The sequence below is a fragment of the Cokeromyces recurvatus genome (assembly GCF_025118155.1).
Source record: "Cokeromyces recurvatus strain NRRL 2243 chromosome Unknown BX663scaffold_50, whole genome shotgun sequence".
NCBI classification, from domain to species: Eukaryota; Fungi; Mucoromycota; class Mucoromycetes; order Mucorales; family Mucoraceae; genus Cokeromyces; species Cokeromyces recurvatus.
The window spans coordinates 1-17803 of record NW_026251436.1 but is presented as its reverse complement, the minus strand read 5'-3'; the positions used below and the strand labels follow the sequence as shown (position 1 = coordinate 17803).

The 17803-nt window shown below is 29.4% G+C and overlaps 8 protein-coding genes across 8 annotated transcripts; 4 read left to right on the top strand and 4 right to left on the bottom strand.

Moving 5' to 3' along the window:
* Positions 1-335: 335 nt before the first annotated feature.
* Positions 336-2115, bottom strand: BX663DRAFT_584116 (S-adenosyl-L-methionine-dependent methyltransferase; the record flags this gene model as incomplete). Its single annotated transcript, XM_051532226.1, has 3 exons — positions 336-1112; positions 1191-1529; positions 1621-2115. 3 exons carry the CDS (start codon positions 2113-2115, stop codon positions 468-470), a joined length of 1479 nt encoding a protein of 492 aa, XP_051377742.1. The 3' UTR covers positions 336-467.
* A 1366-nt stretch (positions 2116-3481) lies between these two features.
* On the top strand, positions 3482-4827 carry BX663DRAFT_527103 (uncharacterized protein). Its single transcript, XM_051529988.1, has 3 exons — positions 3482-3840; positions 3999-4153; positions 4177-4827. Exons 1-3 carry the CDS (start codon positions 3570-3572, stop codon positions 4702-4704), a joined length of 954 nt encoding a protein of 317 aa, XP_051377741.1. The 5' UTR covers positions 3482-3569; the 3' UTR covers positions 4705-4827.
* A 3364-nt stretch (positions 4828-8191) lies between these two features.
* BX663DRAFT_294572 (uncharacterized protein) lies at positions 8192-8694 on the top strand. Its single transcript, XM_051522019.1, has 2 exons — positions 8192-8389; positions 8465-8694. The coding sequence occupies exons 1-2, from the start codon at positions 8247-8249 to the stop codon at positions 8571-8573; spliced, it is 252 nt and encodes an 83-aa protein (XP_051377740.1). The 5' UTR covers positions 8192-8246; the 3' UTR covers positions 8574-8694.
* A 2010-nt stretch (positions 8695-10704) lies between these two features.
* On the bottom strand, positions 10705-10917 carry BX663DRAFT_444391 (uncharacterized protein; the record flags this gene model as incomplete). The annotated part of the gene is made up of 1 exon (XM_051523621.1): positions 10705-10917. A coding segment is annotated over one exon (213 nt), but the record flags the coding sequence as incomplete, so codon positions are not given.
* A 176-nt stretch (positions 10918-11093) lies between these two features.
* On the bottom strand, positions 11094-11572 carry BX663DRAFT_490582 (uncharacterized protein; the record flags this gene model as incomplete). Its single annotated transcript, XM_051524963.1, has 2 exons — positions 11094-11251; positions 11329-11572. The coding sequence occupies 2 exons, from the start codon at positions 11570-11572 to the stop codon at positions 11094-11096; spliced, it is 402 nt and encodes a 133-aa protein (XP_051377738.1).
* A 1121-nt stretch (positions 11573-12693) lies between these two features.
* On the bottom strand, positions 12694-15649 carry BX663DRAFT_481196 (uncharacterized protein). Its single transcript, XM_051524359.1, has 8 exons — positions 15443-15649; positions 15323-15384; positions 15057-15251; positions 14812-14983; positions 14656-14759; positions 13936-14579; positions 13741-13852; positions 12694-13684 (listed from the first exon to the last, which is right to left on the bottom strand). Exons 1-8 carry the CDS (start codon positions 15616-15618, stop codon positions 13194-13196), a joined length of 1956 nt encoding a protein of 651 aa, XP_051377736.1. The 5' UTR covers positions 15619-15649; the 3' UTR covers positions 12694-13193.
* BX663DRAFT_444471 (uncharacterized protein) lies at positions 12712-12993 on the top strand (the record flags this gene model as incomplete). The annotated part of the gene is made up of 2 exons (XM_051523623.1): positions 12712-12873; positions 12934-12993. 2 exons carry the CDS (start codon positions 12712-12714, stop codon positions 12991-12993), a joined length of 222 nt encoding a protein of 73 aa, XP_051377737.1.
* Positions 15650-15778: 129 nt separating the features above from the next.
* On the top strand, positions 15779-17628 carry BX663DRAFT_481195 (uncharacterized protein; the record flags this gene model as incomplete). Its single annotated transcript, XM_051524358.1, has 5 exons — positions 15779-15878; positions 15932-16025; positions 16090-16228; positions 16277-16621; positions 16681-17628. The coding sequence occupies 5 exons, from the start codon at positions 15779-15781 to the stop codon at positions 17542-17544; spliced, it is 1542 nt and encodes a 513-aa protein (XP_051377735.1). The 3' UTR covers positions 17545-17628.
* Positions 17629-17803: the final 175 nt, after the last annotated feature.

The window sequence follows — 17803 nt, the reverse complement described above, 5'->3', positions numbered from 1 at the left end:
TCGACCTAACTCAGGGGCATCATATCTAGTAAGAATATCTATCCCATTATCAATTGGAACATCAGGACATCTATTAATTAATTTATCTAATTCATCTGTAGTTGACTTTGCTCGAGAATCAGCCAAAATTTCTGCTAGCTCTAACAAGATTGTAGAATGTAAATCGAGATGAAGTCTACATATATTATATTGGTAACTAAAAAATATACATGTATACATATATATATTACGTAATGAATATATTTATTTACTCGTTCATGTTTTGTTATATCGATATATGTGATAAATAAAAATAAAATAAAATAAAATAAAAGATGCAAATACTTTTATTTCATATAAGGCTAAAATATAATAAAAACTTTGTTACATTAAACACAAACACAAGGGAAAAAAATCATCTTTTTTCATCTTTTTTAGGTAATTTCATAACGTGTCTGAGCAAACAACCAACATATGAACTTTACACGCTAAGTTAAAATCATTTTCATATTTTCATAGTACATAAGCATTGGGTTCTCACCACTCCTTGTTCTTGTTCTCTCTACATCACCATATCTTTCACAGAAATCACGATGCGTCAAGACTTTAACTAATTTATCATTTCCTGCTCTTGTTCCACGACAGACCAGCAAATACATGTCTCTTAAAAGTTCAAAATTTGTTGGGAAGAAGATATCAAACCATCCTGGCTGAACCATATATGTTGAACAGGGAACCATTGTACCTCTATATCGAGTTTGCACCACGGGCCCATCCACACCTTCTACTGCATCTGGTAAATAAGAGAAATCAGAAAGGACTAAGCGATGCTGGGGGAAATAGTTTTTAAGAGTTTCCAGCAACAAAAATAATTTTGTGGGAATAAATTCTCTAGATGTCATGTTAGGTGCTAAAGGCAGTGATTGTAAACATTTTAACCAAAGTTGTTTTGAGAGTACAGGTGAACGGTAGCGTGTTTGATCTCGCACAGCAAGATATCTATTAATCAATCCATCATTGCCTACAGGCTCATATATTTCAGTATAATCACCTTTTGCATCTGTACTCACAAGTGCTTGATAAGGTTTTAATGTGTCCATATCATAACGAATTATATCATGAGCAAAATTATCCTATGGGTTATAAAAATCAGTTTTTTTTTTTTTTTTTTTTTTTTTTTTTTTTTTTGTAAAGGTAGTTATAAAACTTACAATTACTTCCATGCCTAAAACAAAGCATTGATCCGGTACATGAATATTCCAGTCAAATATACTTTTATTGATAATTTTAACACATTTATGTTGATCTTTAGCATCTCTAACATCTTGTCTTTCAGATTGTCGCTCTGCTAATTTTCCAGAAATTTCAATAATATTATACTGAACCCTTTTATAGATAGCAGGTTCATTTTGCTGAATATAATCCAAAATATTTAGCATTAAAGTACCATTACCAGCACCCATTTCATAAATAATTAAATCCTTATGAGGAAATAAGTTTAACTTGTATTCTGATACAAGATATTTAGCAACGGCATAACCATACCAGGGCTAATGTATAATAAATATAGAAAATAATAATAATAATAAAAAGATTGTAATTAGACATGTTCACACATAAAAATATTTACTTGATAAATACCTTAAATAATTCAGTTGGCGTATGCCATACTTGTCTTGCTACTTCATCCACTTCATCGGCTTCATTTTCAATGTCCTTATATAATTGACCTAAAATATTCATAAACTCCAAGTGGTCTCTCATAGCATTGAAATCAAAATCTGTTTCAGGAGAGAAAATGACGGCTTGTTTTGAGAAATAACCATAATTAGGATTATAAAGGGAATCATCAATGAAATCACGCACTAGCATCTTTGTGCATGTTGGTGGTGTTTTACGTTTTGCAATCTGATAAGAATTGACACGAGGATAATGACGTCTAGCTTTCTCTTCTACTATTTCTTCAGAGGTAGGTGTAAAAAAAGGGGAAAAGATACCCGAGCGAGCAGTTGCCTCTGATTGTAGGGATTTATTATGTTGAAAACGAGCAACAACAAGTCGAGATGATTTAAGCGCATGTGAAGAATATAAAAAACATTGATTCTTTGTTAATATCTGCTTCTGTATTCTCAGCATATCACCTTCCCCCTTATTATTATTATTATTATTGTTTAAAAATAAATAAATAAACACTTTTCTGAATCATTACATTTTGTGTATTTAACAATATCCCCTCCCCCAGGGCTATTTTTAAAAAAAAAAAAAAAAAATAGAGAGAGAGGAAGCATTTTTTTTAATTATTTTTTGCAAGAAAAGGCCAATTAAAAGACTTTTATTTATCTTTCGAGCCGGACTCTTCTTTAAGCATTCCTATGCTTCTCCCTCCCCCCCTCACCTTTTTTTTTTTCCTGAATGAATTTTATATTATCTGGTTAACGCTTACTCTTCATTAGAATAATGATAAGCAAAATTATTAGACCATTTATAATTGACTATTTCATTTTAAACATGCTTAATAAGAGGATGGCCTTTATTAAGTATATCAATTACAATTCGTTTTTTTTTTCATGGATATTCTAAAATTAGTGAGACACCTCTATGACAGTGTATGTCGTAAGGAAGAGTAGTCTTGATTAACTTTGCATTTCATTTTGAGGAACTGTAATGTTTTGAAGAATATTTTGATCAGAAGTAATCTGATAAGATAGGAGATATTTTTAAAAGCGTAAAAGCTAAGGATAAAAAGAGATGAATACCCAGCTACAATATTGAGAAGTAGCTTGAGATTTAATTATTTATTTTTTTTTTTAAACTTAAATATGCATTTTTTTTAAAACTTACAAAACTAACGAATAGTAAAGGATAAACATTAGACTATTTCACTATCTTATCTTTGTAAAATGTGATAAATGCTGTATAGTAAATGCCTTTATATTAATTCTTCAGTGATTAGTGTAAGGAGTTGTTATTTTTTTTTCCCTTTTACTGAAAATTGTATCCATTTATCCAAATAACTATATGAATTTGATTATATAACTTGACTTTAACAAGATTCTATTCTCGCCTTATCTTTTCATTGCGCGGAGATAAGGCTTGATACGAGTGTCAATTATACAGACTCTTGTTGATTCAGATAAGTAAAAGGTAAACTTAAAATTTATTACATATTGTATACTAGATATGATCTTCAGTGGGAAATAGACAAGTCATATTTAGATGTCACTATGATGATTGAGTATAATCCATAGTTCATTTGGCTGTAATACATATAGAAATGATAGAGAATATATTAAACAAGAATTGTATGGTTTTGATTAAACATACATAATGTCATTTAAAGAGTCTATTATACTTTTTTTTTTATTTTTATTATGGATAGAATTCGTATTCTTTTCACTGGACTAGGTTTAATAGTAATTTTAAATGAAGGGAAAAAAAAAATTTGTGATGCGCAACTCTATTGTGAAAAAAAAAATCAATATTAGTGTTTCAGCTCTTATATATAAATACATGTATATGAATACAAAAAATTTGTGCATAAAAACTTGAATCTTTTCTTTCTTTTTCTTTCTTTTATCTAGTTTAATATCATGAAAGCATGTGTTTGTATAGATTATTTATCTCATGAATGGTCTTCTACAGATTTGATTCAAGCATACCGAGAATTAAAAGTACAGAGGTCAAATCTATTATTTAAAACTAATATAGCATCATGCAATACATGTATAAAGACTAAGGAATTAAGAAAGTTGTCGAATGAACGTATTCGACAGATTCGATATGAAAATACAGTTTGGAGACAAATGGCAAGAATATGTACAAGAAACTTGAGCTATTCTAATCCATTAATAAATCCTTCTAGTGTTAACTGGTAAAAAAAAAAAAAGTGATCTATTAAATACATAATTTGATATTAAACGATCGTCTGAATAGGCAAAAAGAAGCAGACATAACTTGTAAATAGACTACATACACCTAATGATACATATTAGCTTCTTATATAACATATATCTATTTAGGGTTATATGGTCCTTTATTTTTACCTAATGATGACTTATCATCTGATTCTCACCAACATAATAAAAAATTAAGAATAAATACACATCCATCCTTACTAACCTCATTCACTACAACTGGGAATAATGTTAATAAAAAACAACTCATTCTTAAATCGGTATTAAAAATAATAATGTGAAGAAACAACCATTGCTGTTTTTACAACCCGAGAAATATAACGTTTCAAAGAGTCAACAAAAACAAACAGTTCGTTTTGATCCAGAGGCTAAACAAATTTATTATTTGCCAAATTCACCAGTAAAAGAAACATTAAATTACCATCATAGCTATTATTTTAGTGATAAAGAAGAAGAAGAAGAAGAAGAGGAAGAAGATGATAACTTATGGGAATTATTGGTATTCATTGCATCTTATTTAAAGAAGAGATGTATCAATTTTTATTTAATAATCATCTTCTTGTCGTTACAATACAATAAGAAACAAAATACTGACCGTAATAGTAATAACAACAATAAACTGATAAAGGTTCATCAACATCATCGACAACTTATAAATTACTTTCATCATATGAAACTCGTACAGTTTTGTGTCTTGGTTATATCATATGCAGCCTGGTTGTTGTATCAAACAATTTTATCTATTCGTACAACTGTGAATATTCGTATAACATCTGCTGCTGTTTCTCATACAAAAAAATTATTAAATTAAAAAAAAAAATACATATTTTTCTTTGACATATATTAATATATATACATATATATTATAAATATTTGCACATGTATACCTTAAAGTAAATATAATAAAGAATCTAAAATAACTATAGAGTTTCATCCGTTATATACACATGTATATGCATGTATTGCAGTACAGTTGAGAAAATAAATTTTAAATTAACTTGCAAATTTTAGAGTATTTGAGCATGTAATCATGATTATACATTGTATTATATAACAAGATAATCTTTTAAAGTAGATAACTGTTATATTCAATTACGCATATTTATAATTTACATACATGACGATACATAGTATAATATAATAATATCTCGTGATAATAATAACAATAATAATAATAATAGTAGTAGTAGTGGTAGTGGTAGCTGTAATCAAGTATTCACTATGAATTAATATTGACGCATTAGTTGAACTTCCAGAAATAATAACAAGTTACAATTTTAGTAGAAATAGCTACTAAGGGAGAAATAATAATAAACTGTAATAATTTCATACAATTCTCTATTGTTATCCAATATTGCACTTTCATTAATGTCATTTGTCTTGCAGAAGCATATAGATAACTATCTTCATTTTTAGTACAACTTTTTTTGATCTTGCTAATATAACTTAAGGTCAAAGAGAAATATTAGTTATGACCAAATATATATATATATATTTAATAGTGTTAATGAAATATATAACGTTTTTAGATTTATAGATTATGAAGGAATATTTATAAATAAGATGAAACCATTTTCTTTAATATTGTTTGTTTGATTACCTCAAATACAGAATTATGTAAAGGGTAGTTAACTCTTCCTTATTTTGATAATCGTCGAATTACTATAAAAACTTACTTGATGTCAGTGTTGTATTCTAGCTATAGTTACAGCAGTAGATATTATTGATACATTTATATGCGATCTAGTCCTTATGTGTAGACATATTATTCAAACATAAGCATCAATATATGTATTATGAAGCTTTCTTTAAATAATATTATAAGGCTCATCATCACTCGTTATTGCACAAGTGTTCCCGGATCAAAATATACAGGAACAATAATTATTGGAGCAGTATTTAACTGGATCAAGCTCTATTCGAATATCTTTAGTTAACTAGAAGATTAAAGATAATATATATATATATATATTTGTCATTCTATTAAATCGATGTGTATATCAGAAACTAAGCCTTGATTCGTCCTTTTGATTACATCTATAGCGTAACTCAGTAAAACACGCTTTAAATAATAATACTGTTTGAAATTACATAGAAATACTCTTTCAAATTTCTGAATGAAACAATAGTTAGAATTAGTTCTTTTTTGAAATCATATTTAAATAGTCAGTATTGGATTAATCACTTAGTCTTTCTCTCTCTCTCTTTTTTATTTTTTTATTTTTTATTTTTTTTATATTGTGTCTTTATCTTTATTGATGGGGATATATCATCAATCATATCAAAAGACTTGAAATACCTCTGCTTTTAATAAATAAAATGAAAATACTATTTCTATATTTGTTTCAACTTTGTTAGCAATGGTTATATATTCCGTAAAATTAGCGTATTGCTTGGATTGTCTCTATTCATAAAAAAATGCCCATCAATTGACTCTACAAATTATAGACCGGTTAGTTTCACGTTAATTTTTCAAAAAAAAATTCTTGAAAAGTACATGTAATCTTATCTTGTGGCAAACAGTTCCATGCTAGATATTTCACAAGGGAGAATTCATAAAACTTGATCTTTTCCTGATCAAGCTCTGCGTTTAGTAGAAATAAGTCATATTTTTAGACATAAACATAACATCTATCTAACATTAGCTTTTTTTTTCGATATTAAATCCATATATGATATCATGGATCAAAAATATATATGGCAAACACTACAAAATTATTTATCTGTTTCTCTTCTTAATATGCTTCATAGTTCATTCGATGACGTTCAAGTTGTAGTACTTTTTAAAAATACAACATTATTTAGTTTTCCTATAAATACTGGAGTATTACAGGATTCTATTTACTCACCTTTATTATTATTATTTTTATAATAATAATCTAAATAATATATTAAAGCTATTGCAAGTGTTCATTGATGACCACTAGAATAACCCAGTGCAACTGGCTCTTAACTTACTCTGCTTACTTTATGCCGCTAATGTAATCTTTATAGCGACTTTCTCCTTATTTTAGTCTTTATTTATTTTTTAGAATGTAAATGACACCCACAGAAATATATTGTTCTTGCCCGAAAATTTTGTCCCAACGTTACACTCTATATAATATATTATTACCTGAGTATAAACACTTTTCGTAACTTGGAATATCTGATAAGCACTGTGAGTTTTTAAATCTGTATACACTTGTCCAAAATAATGTTGATAAGTCTTAGTCTACAATAAACTAAATTGCTTCGTTCAGCATCAACAAATCGGAAATTGACAGACTACTAGTTTTCTGTTTCTATAAAAAAATTAGCCGCTCACAGATAGAGTATGGCTCAACCATTGACACATTTAACTCCAAAATTATAGAATCTATTGAATACTATCAAAATAGCTGCCTTATGTATATATTTGATAGATATTCCTCATATTACAATATGATCAAACTGCATCTTACTAAATTGTCTACTATACAAGATCGTATACACCTACTATAAGCTCAATTTGTTGCTTTAAAACTTATGCTCTTCCCAAAGATGCATTACTTACGAGACAGACACCTTATCTTTAATAACCTAGAAGTCACTCACAATAATATTGCCTTTATCAAATGCGTTTCTTAAATGACATATACTTCTTATTGAGTGTTTTGACATAAGTCTTTTCGTAAATATTTCGCTTTACCTTCCTAAATGAAATACATTCCAAACGTTAATCTGTCTGCAACACTTTCTAATTAAAGTCAATATCTCCGCTGGTTACCTCATGGTTCTCCGTCATATTGCATTTTTCTGATTACTGTTTAATAGATCTCATTCAATATATTATCTCCCTAAGTGCTACAAATTACAAATATTACAAGCAATTAAAGATACCCCTTCCCTTTTCCTTAATAAGTTTCCATCCTGACTATATTGAATCACAATACCAACTTCTCTATGGTTTGCACAATGGTATTCTGTATGTTCTATATTACACAAGATAGCTTGACTTCCATTCTCCACCTTTTCACTATCCACACTCATTTCTGAATCCCCTTACTAGCACTATAATTCAGTTGGTCTTTAACTCTTGCCTTTCGTCCTAAAAGGGTTTTTAGTTGCTTTTTATCATTTTTTGAACTGACTAGAATAGTTCAGAAATTCTAGAAGCCATTTACCCATTGGCCAGTTTATTTTTATTTTATTTATCTGTTTTTTTTTTATACCTTGACTGATGCTCGATTTTTTTTATTTGTGCTTAGTTTAAATTTTAAAGCGTACCAAAGGAAAAAAAAAAAAAAGTAAATAGATGTGGTCATAATATTGCCCACAAAAATACACTTTTTTTTTTTTTTTTTTTTTTTTTTTTTTAATAATTAATCAACAATGTCAAATAATTATACCCAATTGACATCAAAAAAGTCGTACAATATATCAGAAGCAAAACTAAAAAGAATATTGGAATATAATGAGCGTTTAAAAGAACAACTTGACTTACCACGTATTCCAGTTTCAGAAGCTGCTTCAAGGTATAATATAAAGCATGGGATTAATTATGATTAACATCTTATATATAGTTTAGTTGATTATTGTACAACAACAAGAGATCCACTTTTACCATTAACATGGGGTCCAGTTAGTAAAGACGAAGATCCATTTGCGCCGGCCGCAAAGGGAAACAGAGGAACTAGTGGTTGTTGCAATTTGATGTAAAAAAAAAAAAAAGAAAAAGAAAAAGAAAAAAGGAAAAGAAAATGGGATCTTTTTTTATTACTATTATTATTACTTCATTCGATACATCATCACATGTATAAGTTTATCTATAATGTCCTCAACACATATGAACAAGTTTATATGCAGTACACTTTTATAACTACCTTATTAATGCTTATGCATATACGCATACTTGGTATATTATTTGTATACAACAACATAATTAATTGTAAATAATGATAATATAATAACTATAATATTTTAATTATTACTTAATGTAGTGTACAGTTTTTTTATATCATTAGCGCTACTCTTATTGCGTATTTCTGTTTTATTATAATATTTCTAGTAAAAAGCATTTTTATATGAATACATTTTAATATCTTGTATATTAAATTACTACTATATTTACAGTAGAGTACTAGTAGAGTTATATTGCATTTAATTTTCTCCATTGTATTACTTTGCTATAACGATACGAATATGTATATATGTGTAAAATAATAGTTAAGAAAAAGTAATAGTGGATAATAGGGGCCAGGATATAATAGGTTGGTGAATAAAATTGATCTTTATCACTTGCAAACGCTCATAATACAGAAAGCATGCTTAGTTTCATACCGTGTTTCTAAAAAACATATAAAGTTTAATACAAATTATATCAATCTAGCTTACTCAATTTACAAAGTATATCTCCATAATATTAGAAAATAAAGAGTAATAAAAAATACTACAAAAATATAAATATACCAAATATACATACACAAATAAATGTATATGTATATTTGAAACAAAAGAGCTTTGTTAAATTACGGACGTGCTAGACATTAGAAATTTCTAATATGTATTTTTTTTTTTCAATCGCATTTATTAGCACAATCTTTATTACAAGATCGTACCGTAGTGCTCAATAGTCTTCAACTGTTCAAGCTTTGGCATGTTATATACAATATTTTTTTAATACAAGTCCATATTCAATATCTAAGAGGGATTTGTAGATAATATTTGCCTATTTATTTCATATCTAAATACCTAAATTTACAATGATGCTGACTTGGTAGTCTAATCTTGCCTGCTCATACCTTGAATCATGAAGATAATATAGATAAGATCTTATTCTATATCAGCATTCCTTATATTAAGGATAGCCTGCAACTGATATTTTAATACGTCTACCTCCTATCTACGGCCCATCATATTTGCTACAAAACGTAAAGATTTTATACAACTTATTAATAATGATTTTAAACCTCTTTTATATATATATCTATTTGATGTTTTACCTACCCGTAGTGTTCAATCGGCCGAACTCTATATTACCACTCTCCTATTATTGAATCTCTCTTCTATTTTGACTCCTTCAAATCTTTTCTCACCCTTGGTTTCTGGTCAAACCATTTTTTTTCTCAAAAATATTTTCCTTCTAGCAATTGGCAACACATTATCTTTTCAGATTTTTGTTTGCACGACACCATATTCCAGTAAACTTTGTCGTGAGGCAAAATTCTTAACCCTTTTATGAAAACTTTGTATTGCTCTTTTCAACCAGCAAGTCGTATTCGTATTCAACCTTTGTTATTTGAATCTGCTTGAATAACTAATATCCAATACTGGGGTTGATAGATCTAACACTGATTTTATCTCCTCTTTATATTCACTTTTTTTCAGGATATGTTAGAGCTTAATCTTCATCTTTGGTTAAAACTATCCTCTATCATCTTTACATTGACGGTTCTTCTGATCGACATTGCTAACACTGACAAGTTATATAATATAGTTCGGGCATTCATTCCATCATAAGTTCTCGACTAAGAAGCTGCCATTTTTTTTCTCCTGCCGGAAGCTTAAATAAAATATCTGAAATCCGATGAATTTTCCCCACAAAAAAAAAAAAAAAAAAAAAAAAGTACAATTGGTCTAATAAATTATGTCGTCCGGACCAAACAAAATGTCGCTTCACCAGAAGTAAAATTTCGTTCGTACAGCAATAAAATGTCGCCTAATCAGAAATAACATGTCGTATTCAAATACGAACAAAAGTACGCTCTTCTCAGAGATTAATATTAGCACACGACCTGCACAAAAACATCTGATAACATTAAATACGATAAAAAAAGTTTAGTGGAAGGACCTAGAATGTACGGATATATTTCCTGCAAAGATTAACTATTTGTTTTTTTTTCAACGGTTTGTTTTTCATATAAGAGGAATGGTCTGTTAAAGTTTCAAGAACAATATTAGGATCGCCGATAATTGATATAAGAACCTCCATCGGATTATACGTTAATTGACCCTCTTCATTATAAATTTTGTATTGTCCATCTCTGTAAAAAAAAAGGAGTTTTTCATCTTAAAAAGGCTGTGATATATAATAAGTTAATTAAAAGGTTTTTCCTATAAAAAGCGGCATTTTATTGCTGTACGAACGAAATTTTATTTTTAATTGCGCTGTATTGTTGAAGAATAACTGACACTTTCAACAGAAGAAGCTAGTGCATTGTGGGAAATTCCTTGATCCGATTATGAGATACACTGAGAGACAGTAGTTCTAGCTCTGATGAAGAACAGGACGGTGCCGTCCAGAACCTCTTGAATAATTTTGATAATATCCATGATAGTCTCAGTAGGCAGAGGTGGTTTGTTAATGTTGTAAAAAGTTTTGATATGGTCAATGGCGGCTATCAAGCTGTGTACGTCCAAAAAAAAAAAAAAAAAAAAAAAAGGAAGAAGGTCATCAGGGTATTTGTTTGATGACAAAAGCAGTATCGAAGTACAAGACAAGGCATAGTGAATGTGGTCTTCAAGAGAGAGTTCCATTTTTGTGTTTGTAAGGATTGTTGTAGTTTATAAAAGGCATTGTTGCATGGCAGACACATCGAGACCAATAATTCGGCATCGTCTTTGGAAAGCCATCTGCTACTAGGTAATTCACATTCATTATCACTGTTTTCTTGCGTGAGCTGATCATTGCCACCTTTTTGCCTTGACTGTAACGGCATGGCTTGAGGATGGTTATTAAACTTATGTTGAAATTTGGAATTATATTTGTGAATAAATATGTGTTAGGGTAGTATAAAGTGATATTTGCGATTCACACTATAGCACTATGATTTGGTAAGATGAAATGTGAAGAAGAATGAAACAAATGATACAGGCAAAAAATAAATCGTGATGTATAGTTGCTATAATGTAACGCAACTGCGTTCACCAAAAATGAAGTTGTAGAGTTATATGGAAAAATTAAGAAATATTTTGCATACTTATAGAACTCAATGCTTAAATGTTGGTAAATAAAAAAAATGTGTATATATTTATTGTTATTCTTTCTCAGAGTTTCAACAGACTTCTTAGATGCTGATAGAGAACTGGCATTTTTACCATTATTGATATAAAGTTATGCATCAGTTACATAAGTTCTGCTATCATTGAAAAAAATGAATGATTATGGTCTTCAATAGATATCCCATGATATTGTTTGGTAAATTGGAACTTGATTATTAAAGATTGTATATTACGTGTACTGTGTATAAAATATTGTTATAACTTTAGACATATATAAGTGAAGCCGAATCTATATTTTTATAAAATTTATTATAGCAACTTCAATAGTGATAAAAAGATTAAATCTTCTCTCACTTTCTAAAGTTCTTATAATTATTCATTCACAAGAATTAAATATAACGGTCATTTAATATTATCTATTATAATCTATTTGTTACTATTCGGGTTTTATATAAACAGATAAAAATTCCTTTAACAGCAGAATAGTAGTAAGAAACAATGTGCTATATCATATAGAAAATAATTACTGGCTGAAGAACATAAAAGTAGTGTATTTCTAGCTCTGCTACTATATATCTAATAAATATATTTTGTCACATATTCGGTTTTCAATTATATCGATACTTGCTTTCTTATGAATAAGAGTCTATAGCACAAGCTCTAATATGTGGTGTATGTAGATTATACATTTATGGAAATTTTTGAAACTTCTCCGCATTTTATATTTTGGTGATGCAATTGTCAGTACCTTTACCCTTGGGTAATCGCTGAGAAAGAAATAAACTATACCTCTCTCTCTCTTTCTTTCATTTTTTTTCTTTTCTTTTTTTTTTTTTTTGACTTATTTATTTACAACATGGCTGAAGGACTTAAAGTAGATCCTGCGATTGAACGTTGGGCTCATCTTCGAGAAAATACACATCTTTACTTTGGTTGGAATAAAAGAACTACAAGACAAACTTTATTGTGGTGTCTTGCTGTTCCCGTTGGTCTTACTATTTTGGCTTACAGCACAGATGTAAAAAATATTTCTTACAAATAGAATTGACCGTTTAATTAACTCCTTTCTCTTTTATAGCGTAAATGGAATTTCGCTGCTGCCCAGACTTCTGAAGACTTAACACCTAAAAAGAATTAATTATTATTTATAACTCAAGCCAAGACAATAAATCCTTATTATATTTCGTATATTTGTAATATGTATATATTTTATACTTCAACAATATTATGTATAGAAATGGTAGCTATTATAATAAGAACATATGTGTATATACATGTATATGTTAAATAGAGAAAAAAAAAAGGTATTATATATTTTTATTATTTTATCCAATATAACTACAGCGCATCAAAATTTATGATATGCAGTGCTTTCCTTCTTTCCATTTCATCTTCTCTCTTTTCTACAATACGAAGTACAACAACTACAATACCTAGTATAATAGAGGCAGCTACTAAAACAGCTAATACCCAAGGCACATAATCAGCGGGTTTGATATATAATTCGACTTTCCAAGATGAACTATCTTGGATATGATCTGGCTGATAAGGTAAAAAGACTAGTTGTGAATTAGGAATTACACCTTCGTAAAAAAAGTAATTTTTATGCTGATGGCGAGAAACGCCTGCAAATAGTTCTTCAACATAATTATTAGTTCTTCCTAGTCCAAATAAACAATATGGCGTCAATAATGACATATAAGCTGATTGAGATAGTTGAGAAACTTGATGGGATCGTTTTACACCTGATGTATCTAGAACTGTAAATTTTAATGATGCACCAGGATAGCTTACTCCATAAGCTGTTAAATCTTCAGCTCCATTCGAAACTGAATTTTTTTATATAGATGAGTAAAATAAGAATATTTAAATAAGTATCTTTTACCTAACCCTTTCAAAAAGAAGGCGTCATTGAAGTAATTATTGACAATAAAATTTGGTAGTCGCCCCGCATCTTTGCCTTGTATATTTTGTAAAACTAAGATATCCAATGTTCCCTAAATATATAAATAGATATATAAATATATGTATATACATAATTAATGTTAATGTCTTGGATTTTATTTTGTTTATACGATACATCTTCATCAATATCAAAGAATGTAGCTTGACTAGGATTAGATAATTGATTCAAAATTTCAGCTCCTGTAGTAACAACTTCAAAGGACCTTCTACTTGAGGCCTTAGCATTGCTTGTACATAATTCTAAAGTGCATAAGACTGATTTCAATAGAATTACTCTCTCCGTTGTAGTAACTAAAACATCAGGATAACCATCTAAATTATAGTCACCTATATGAATAGGGACAGGCAGCTTTCCACGAAAACCACCATTGTCATTCGTCAAAATTATTTCTCCAGCATCAAGTAAGACACTATCAAGATCAAAGACAACATAATTTTCGCTATTAGGTCTAGTGAAATCAAATTTAAAGTTGTGATCTGCAACACACAGATTTTGTGCTTTTCGGCACAATTTATCATTTTGATTCTGACATAGTCCAATTTGCTGATTATAGACTACATGGATTGTACAAATATCATTTTTGCATACAGGGAAAACAATATCAATTGAGCCATCTCCATCTATATCACCAAAACTAAGTGGTCCTGCTCCTGTAGGTAATTGAGCCTCTTGATGTAATACGAATCCCTGCTGTCGATCGTTAGTCCAGATTTGTAATGACTGTGTACCACTCATCTTTGTGCAAACAAATATCAAGTCTATACATTTATAATCATCAGTTTTATATACATATAAATAAATATATAAACTTAATAAATCTTATTTCTAACTTGCCAGCTAGACAATCCCCATTTAAATCGACAAAAGCATTTGAATGAGGATTAGCCCAAACACATTTATCTGTAACTTTTTCATCGAAAAATGGTGATGCTGAGGTTCTAGTTTAATACATGTAAATAATTAGAAGCTTAAATTACCTAACGCACTTACAAGTTATATAATGAAGTTGTATCATTTGACATGGTTGAAGCTTCATTTATCCAAACGCTTAACTTGTTTGTATTTTCTGCATATCCTAAAATATCTGTCTTCATATCTCCATTCACATCTAAAACAATAGGTAAAGCATTATACGCAGAAGGTAGCTTAATTGCCTCTTGCTCTAATTTTTAAACTGCATTAATTCTCACAAATGCCTTTTTTTTTTTCTTTCTTTCTTTCGTAAATGCAAATACCAAAAGTATCATTGCCGTTGCCTATATAGATTTGCATTTTAATTTCATGAGTTGGATTATTTTCTGGATTTTGTTCCCCCATTAACAAAACATCTAGTTTTCCATCGTAATTATAATCTCCAGGAACAACATTAGTTATGATAAACCCAGGTTGTATTGAGCTAGCTGTAGGTAATCTCTTAAACGTAAATTCCTCTATAAATCGAAAATAAGAAAATGGTTAACTTTCTTTTTTTTTCCCTTTTTATTAAAAAAAAAAGACGTACGATGATTCCAAAGAAAGATAGATACAGATGTTTGATCAGCACTTAATACAAATAAGTCTGTACTATAAAAGAAAACAAATCAATAAAAGAAAAATAATAAGTGTAATTCCATCAATTTACAATTTGTCGCCATTAAAGTCACCAAAAGCAGCAACAGTGCCGTCAATGTTGTCTAATCCAATTGTTTGTGGCTCTAGATTGTAAAGCTTATTTTTTGGAAATCGTGTACCATAATTAAAAAATTGCCCTAGAACTGATAATGGTAATAATAATAAACTGCAAAGAACAATTTTCATTTTCGCAAAGAGGCAAAAACGTATTGTGCAGTGAAGCAGGAATAATAATAATAAAAAAAAAAAATAATAATATTTTCCGACAATAGATATTCTGATTGACACCAAAATTTTATCCTAATCGTTTTATATTTTTATTTTTTTTTGTTTTATTTGATTCATAATGCGTATTTGCTATTATGATCTCCTCGGCATAGAACGTCAGGCTTCCGCGTTAGATATCAAAAAAGCGTACAGAAAACAAGCATTAATTTGGCATCCTGGTACGTATTTGTCCAAGTTGTTTCTGGCATTTATTTACTGTGCCACAATTTAGATAAAAATGGTGATAGAATCCAAGAAGCTACTGAACGATTTGCATTAATCCAAGAGGCTTATGAAGTATTATCTGATCCTCAAGAAAGAGCTTGGTAGATTAATTATAAATTAGTTTTGTTTTTTTTTCTTTTATTTATATTAATAATCTGTAAATAGGTATGATGGTCATCGTGATTCTATTTTAAGAGGCGATGATTATAAAGGACAAAAAGATAGTAGTGCAGGAACAACGTCGGAGGATTTAATGCGTTATTTCAGTGTCTCTGAATTTAAAGGATATGAAGACACACCCAAGGTATTGACTAAATTAAATATGAATCAGCACATTATTTATTCAAAATAGGGTTTTTATAATGTTTACCGAAATTTATTTCAAAAATTGGCAATGGAAGAAGAAGAAGCATTTCGCAATAATCCTCCCGAAGATGATATTCATTCCGCTACAGATTATCCATCTTTTGGTAATGCGAATACACCATTTGCAGACAACGATGGCTATTTAGGATATGGCGCCTATATAAAGGACTTTTATGGTGCTTGGTGTAATTTTAGTACTTTTAAATCTTTTGTTTGGATGGATAAATGGCGTTTGTCAGAAGCACCAAGTCGTTATGTACGAAGACAAATGGAAAAGGAAAACAAAAAGGCCAGAGAGACAGCTAGAAAAGAATACAATGATACAGTTCGTGTAAGTTTTGTAATGTATATAATAATTATAATTAGTAAATAACCGTGTACCTTGTATAGAGTCTTGCTGAATTTGTTCGTAAACGTGATCCTCGTGTAAAAGCATATTTGAATGAAGAACAAAAGAGAAAGGAAGCGGCAGCAGCAGAACAGAAAGCAAGAATGTTGCGTGAAAAGCAAGAGATGCAGGCAAAAATAGCTGAATATCAAGTACCTGAATGGGCTAAAGTAGATGAAGAAGAGGATGGCATGTTCAATGATGAGGAAGTTGATGAAGATGATGACGATGAAATAAAAGAGTTTTACTGTGTTGTATGTGATAAAGCATATAAGAGTGAACGTCAATTTATAAGTCATGAAAGCAGTAAACGTCATATCGAGAATGTAGAGATATTACGACAAGAAATGCTTGCTGATGAAGAACAATTTGATTTTGGTAGCAATGAACCATCTGTGATGACGGAAGAGGATATCAGTGTTCCTCAAGAAATTAAAGAACAAGATGAAGTATTAGTCACAGCACAATTTGAGGATTTAAATTTACAACAAGATAAAAAGAAGAAGAAAAAGAATAAAACTAAAAAGATGACACCTCGTTGGGGATTTGATGAAGTGTCACCAGATACTAATGCTGAAGATGAGATAAGTATGTTAGCGGCTGCTTTAGAAGAAGAACAAAGATCTAGGAGGAGAAGACAAGGAAATAGTAACACTCATAGTAGAAATATGTCACCTAGTAATATAATACAAGAACAAATTCCTAATTCTACTACACCTACACCTGATTCAGAACCAGCAGTAGAAAAACAAAGTGCAAAAACAAAACGAGAAAAACGTAGAGAAAAAAAGAAGTTAAAAGAAGAAACAGTTGCTGAAGTAAAATATAAAATATGTTACATGCTAAAATCCTATCAAAGCCTCTAATATTTTTTATTTTTTTATTTTTTAGCATTCATGCAATGTTTGTATGGAACGTTTTGAGACCAGAAATCAGTTATTTAATCATATAAAGGAAACCGGACATGCATTAGCTGTGCCAGGAAGAGGAGATAAAAAGGGAAATAAAAGACGTTAAGATAGTTATATAATACATACATACATTATTGTAGAATAAATTTATATATTTATATATTTATAAGAATACAGATGCATCTTCAAATAAGACTTTAGGCCTTAATGGCCA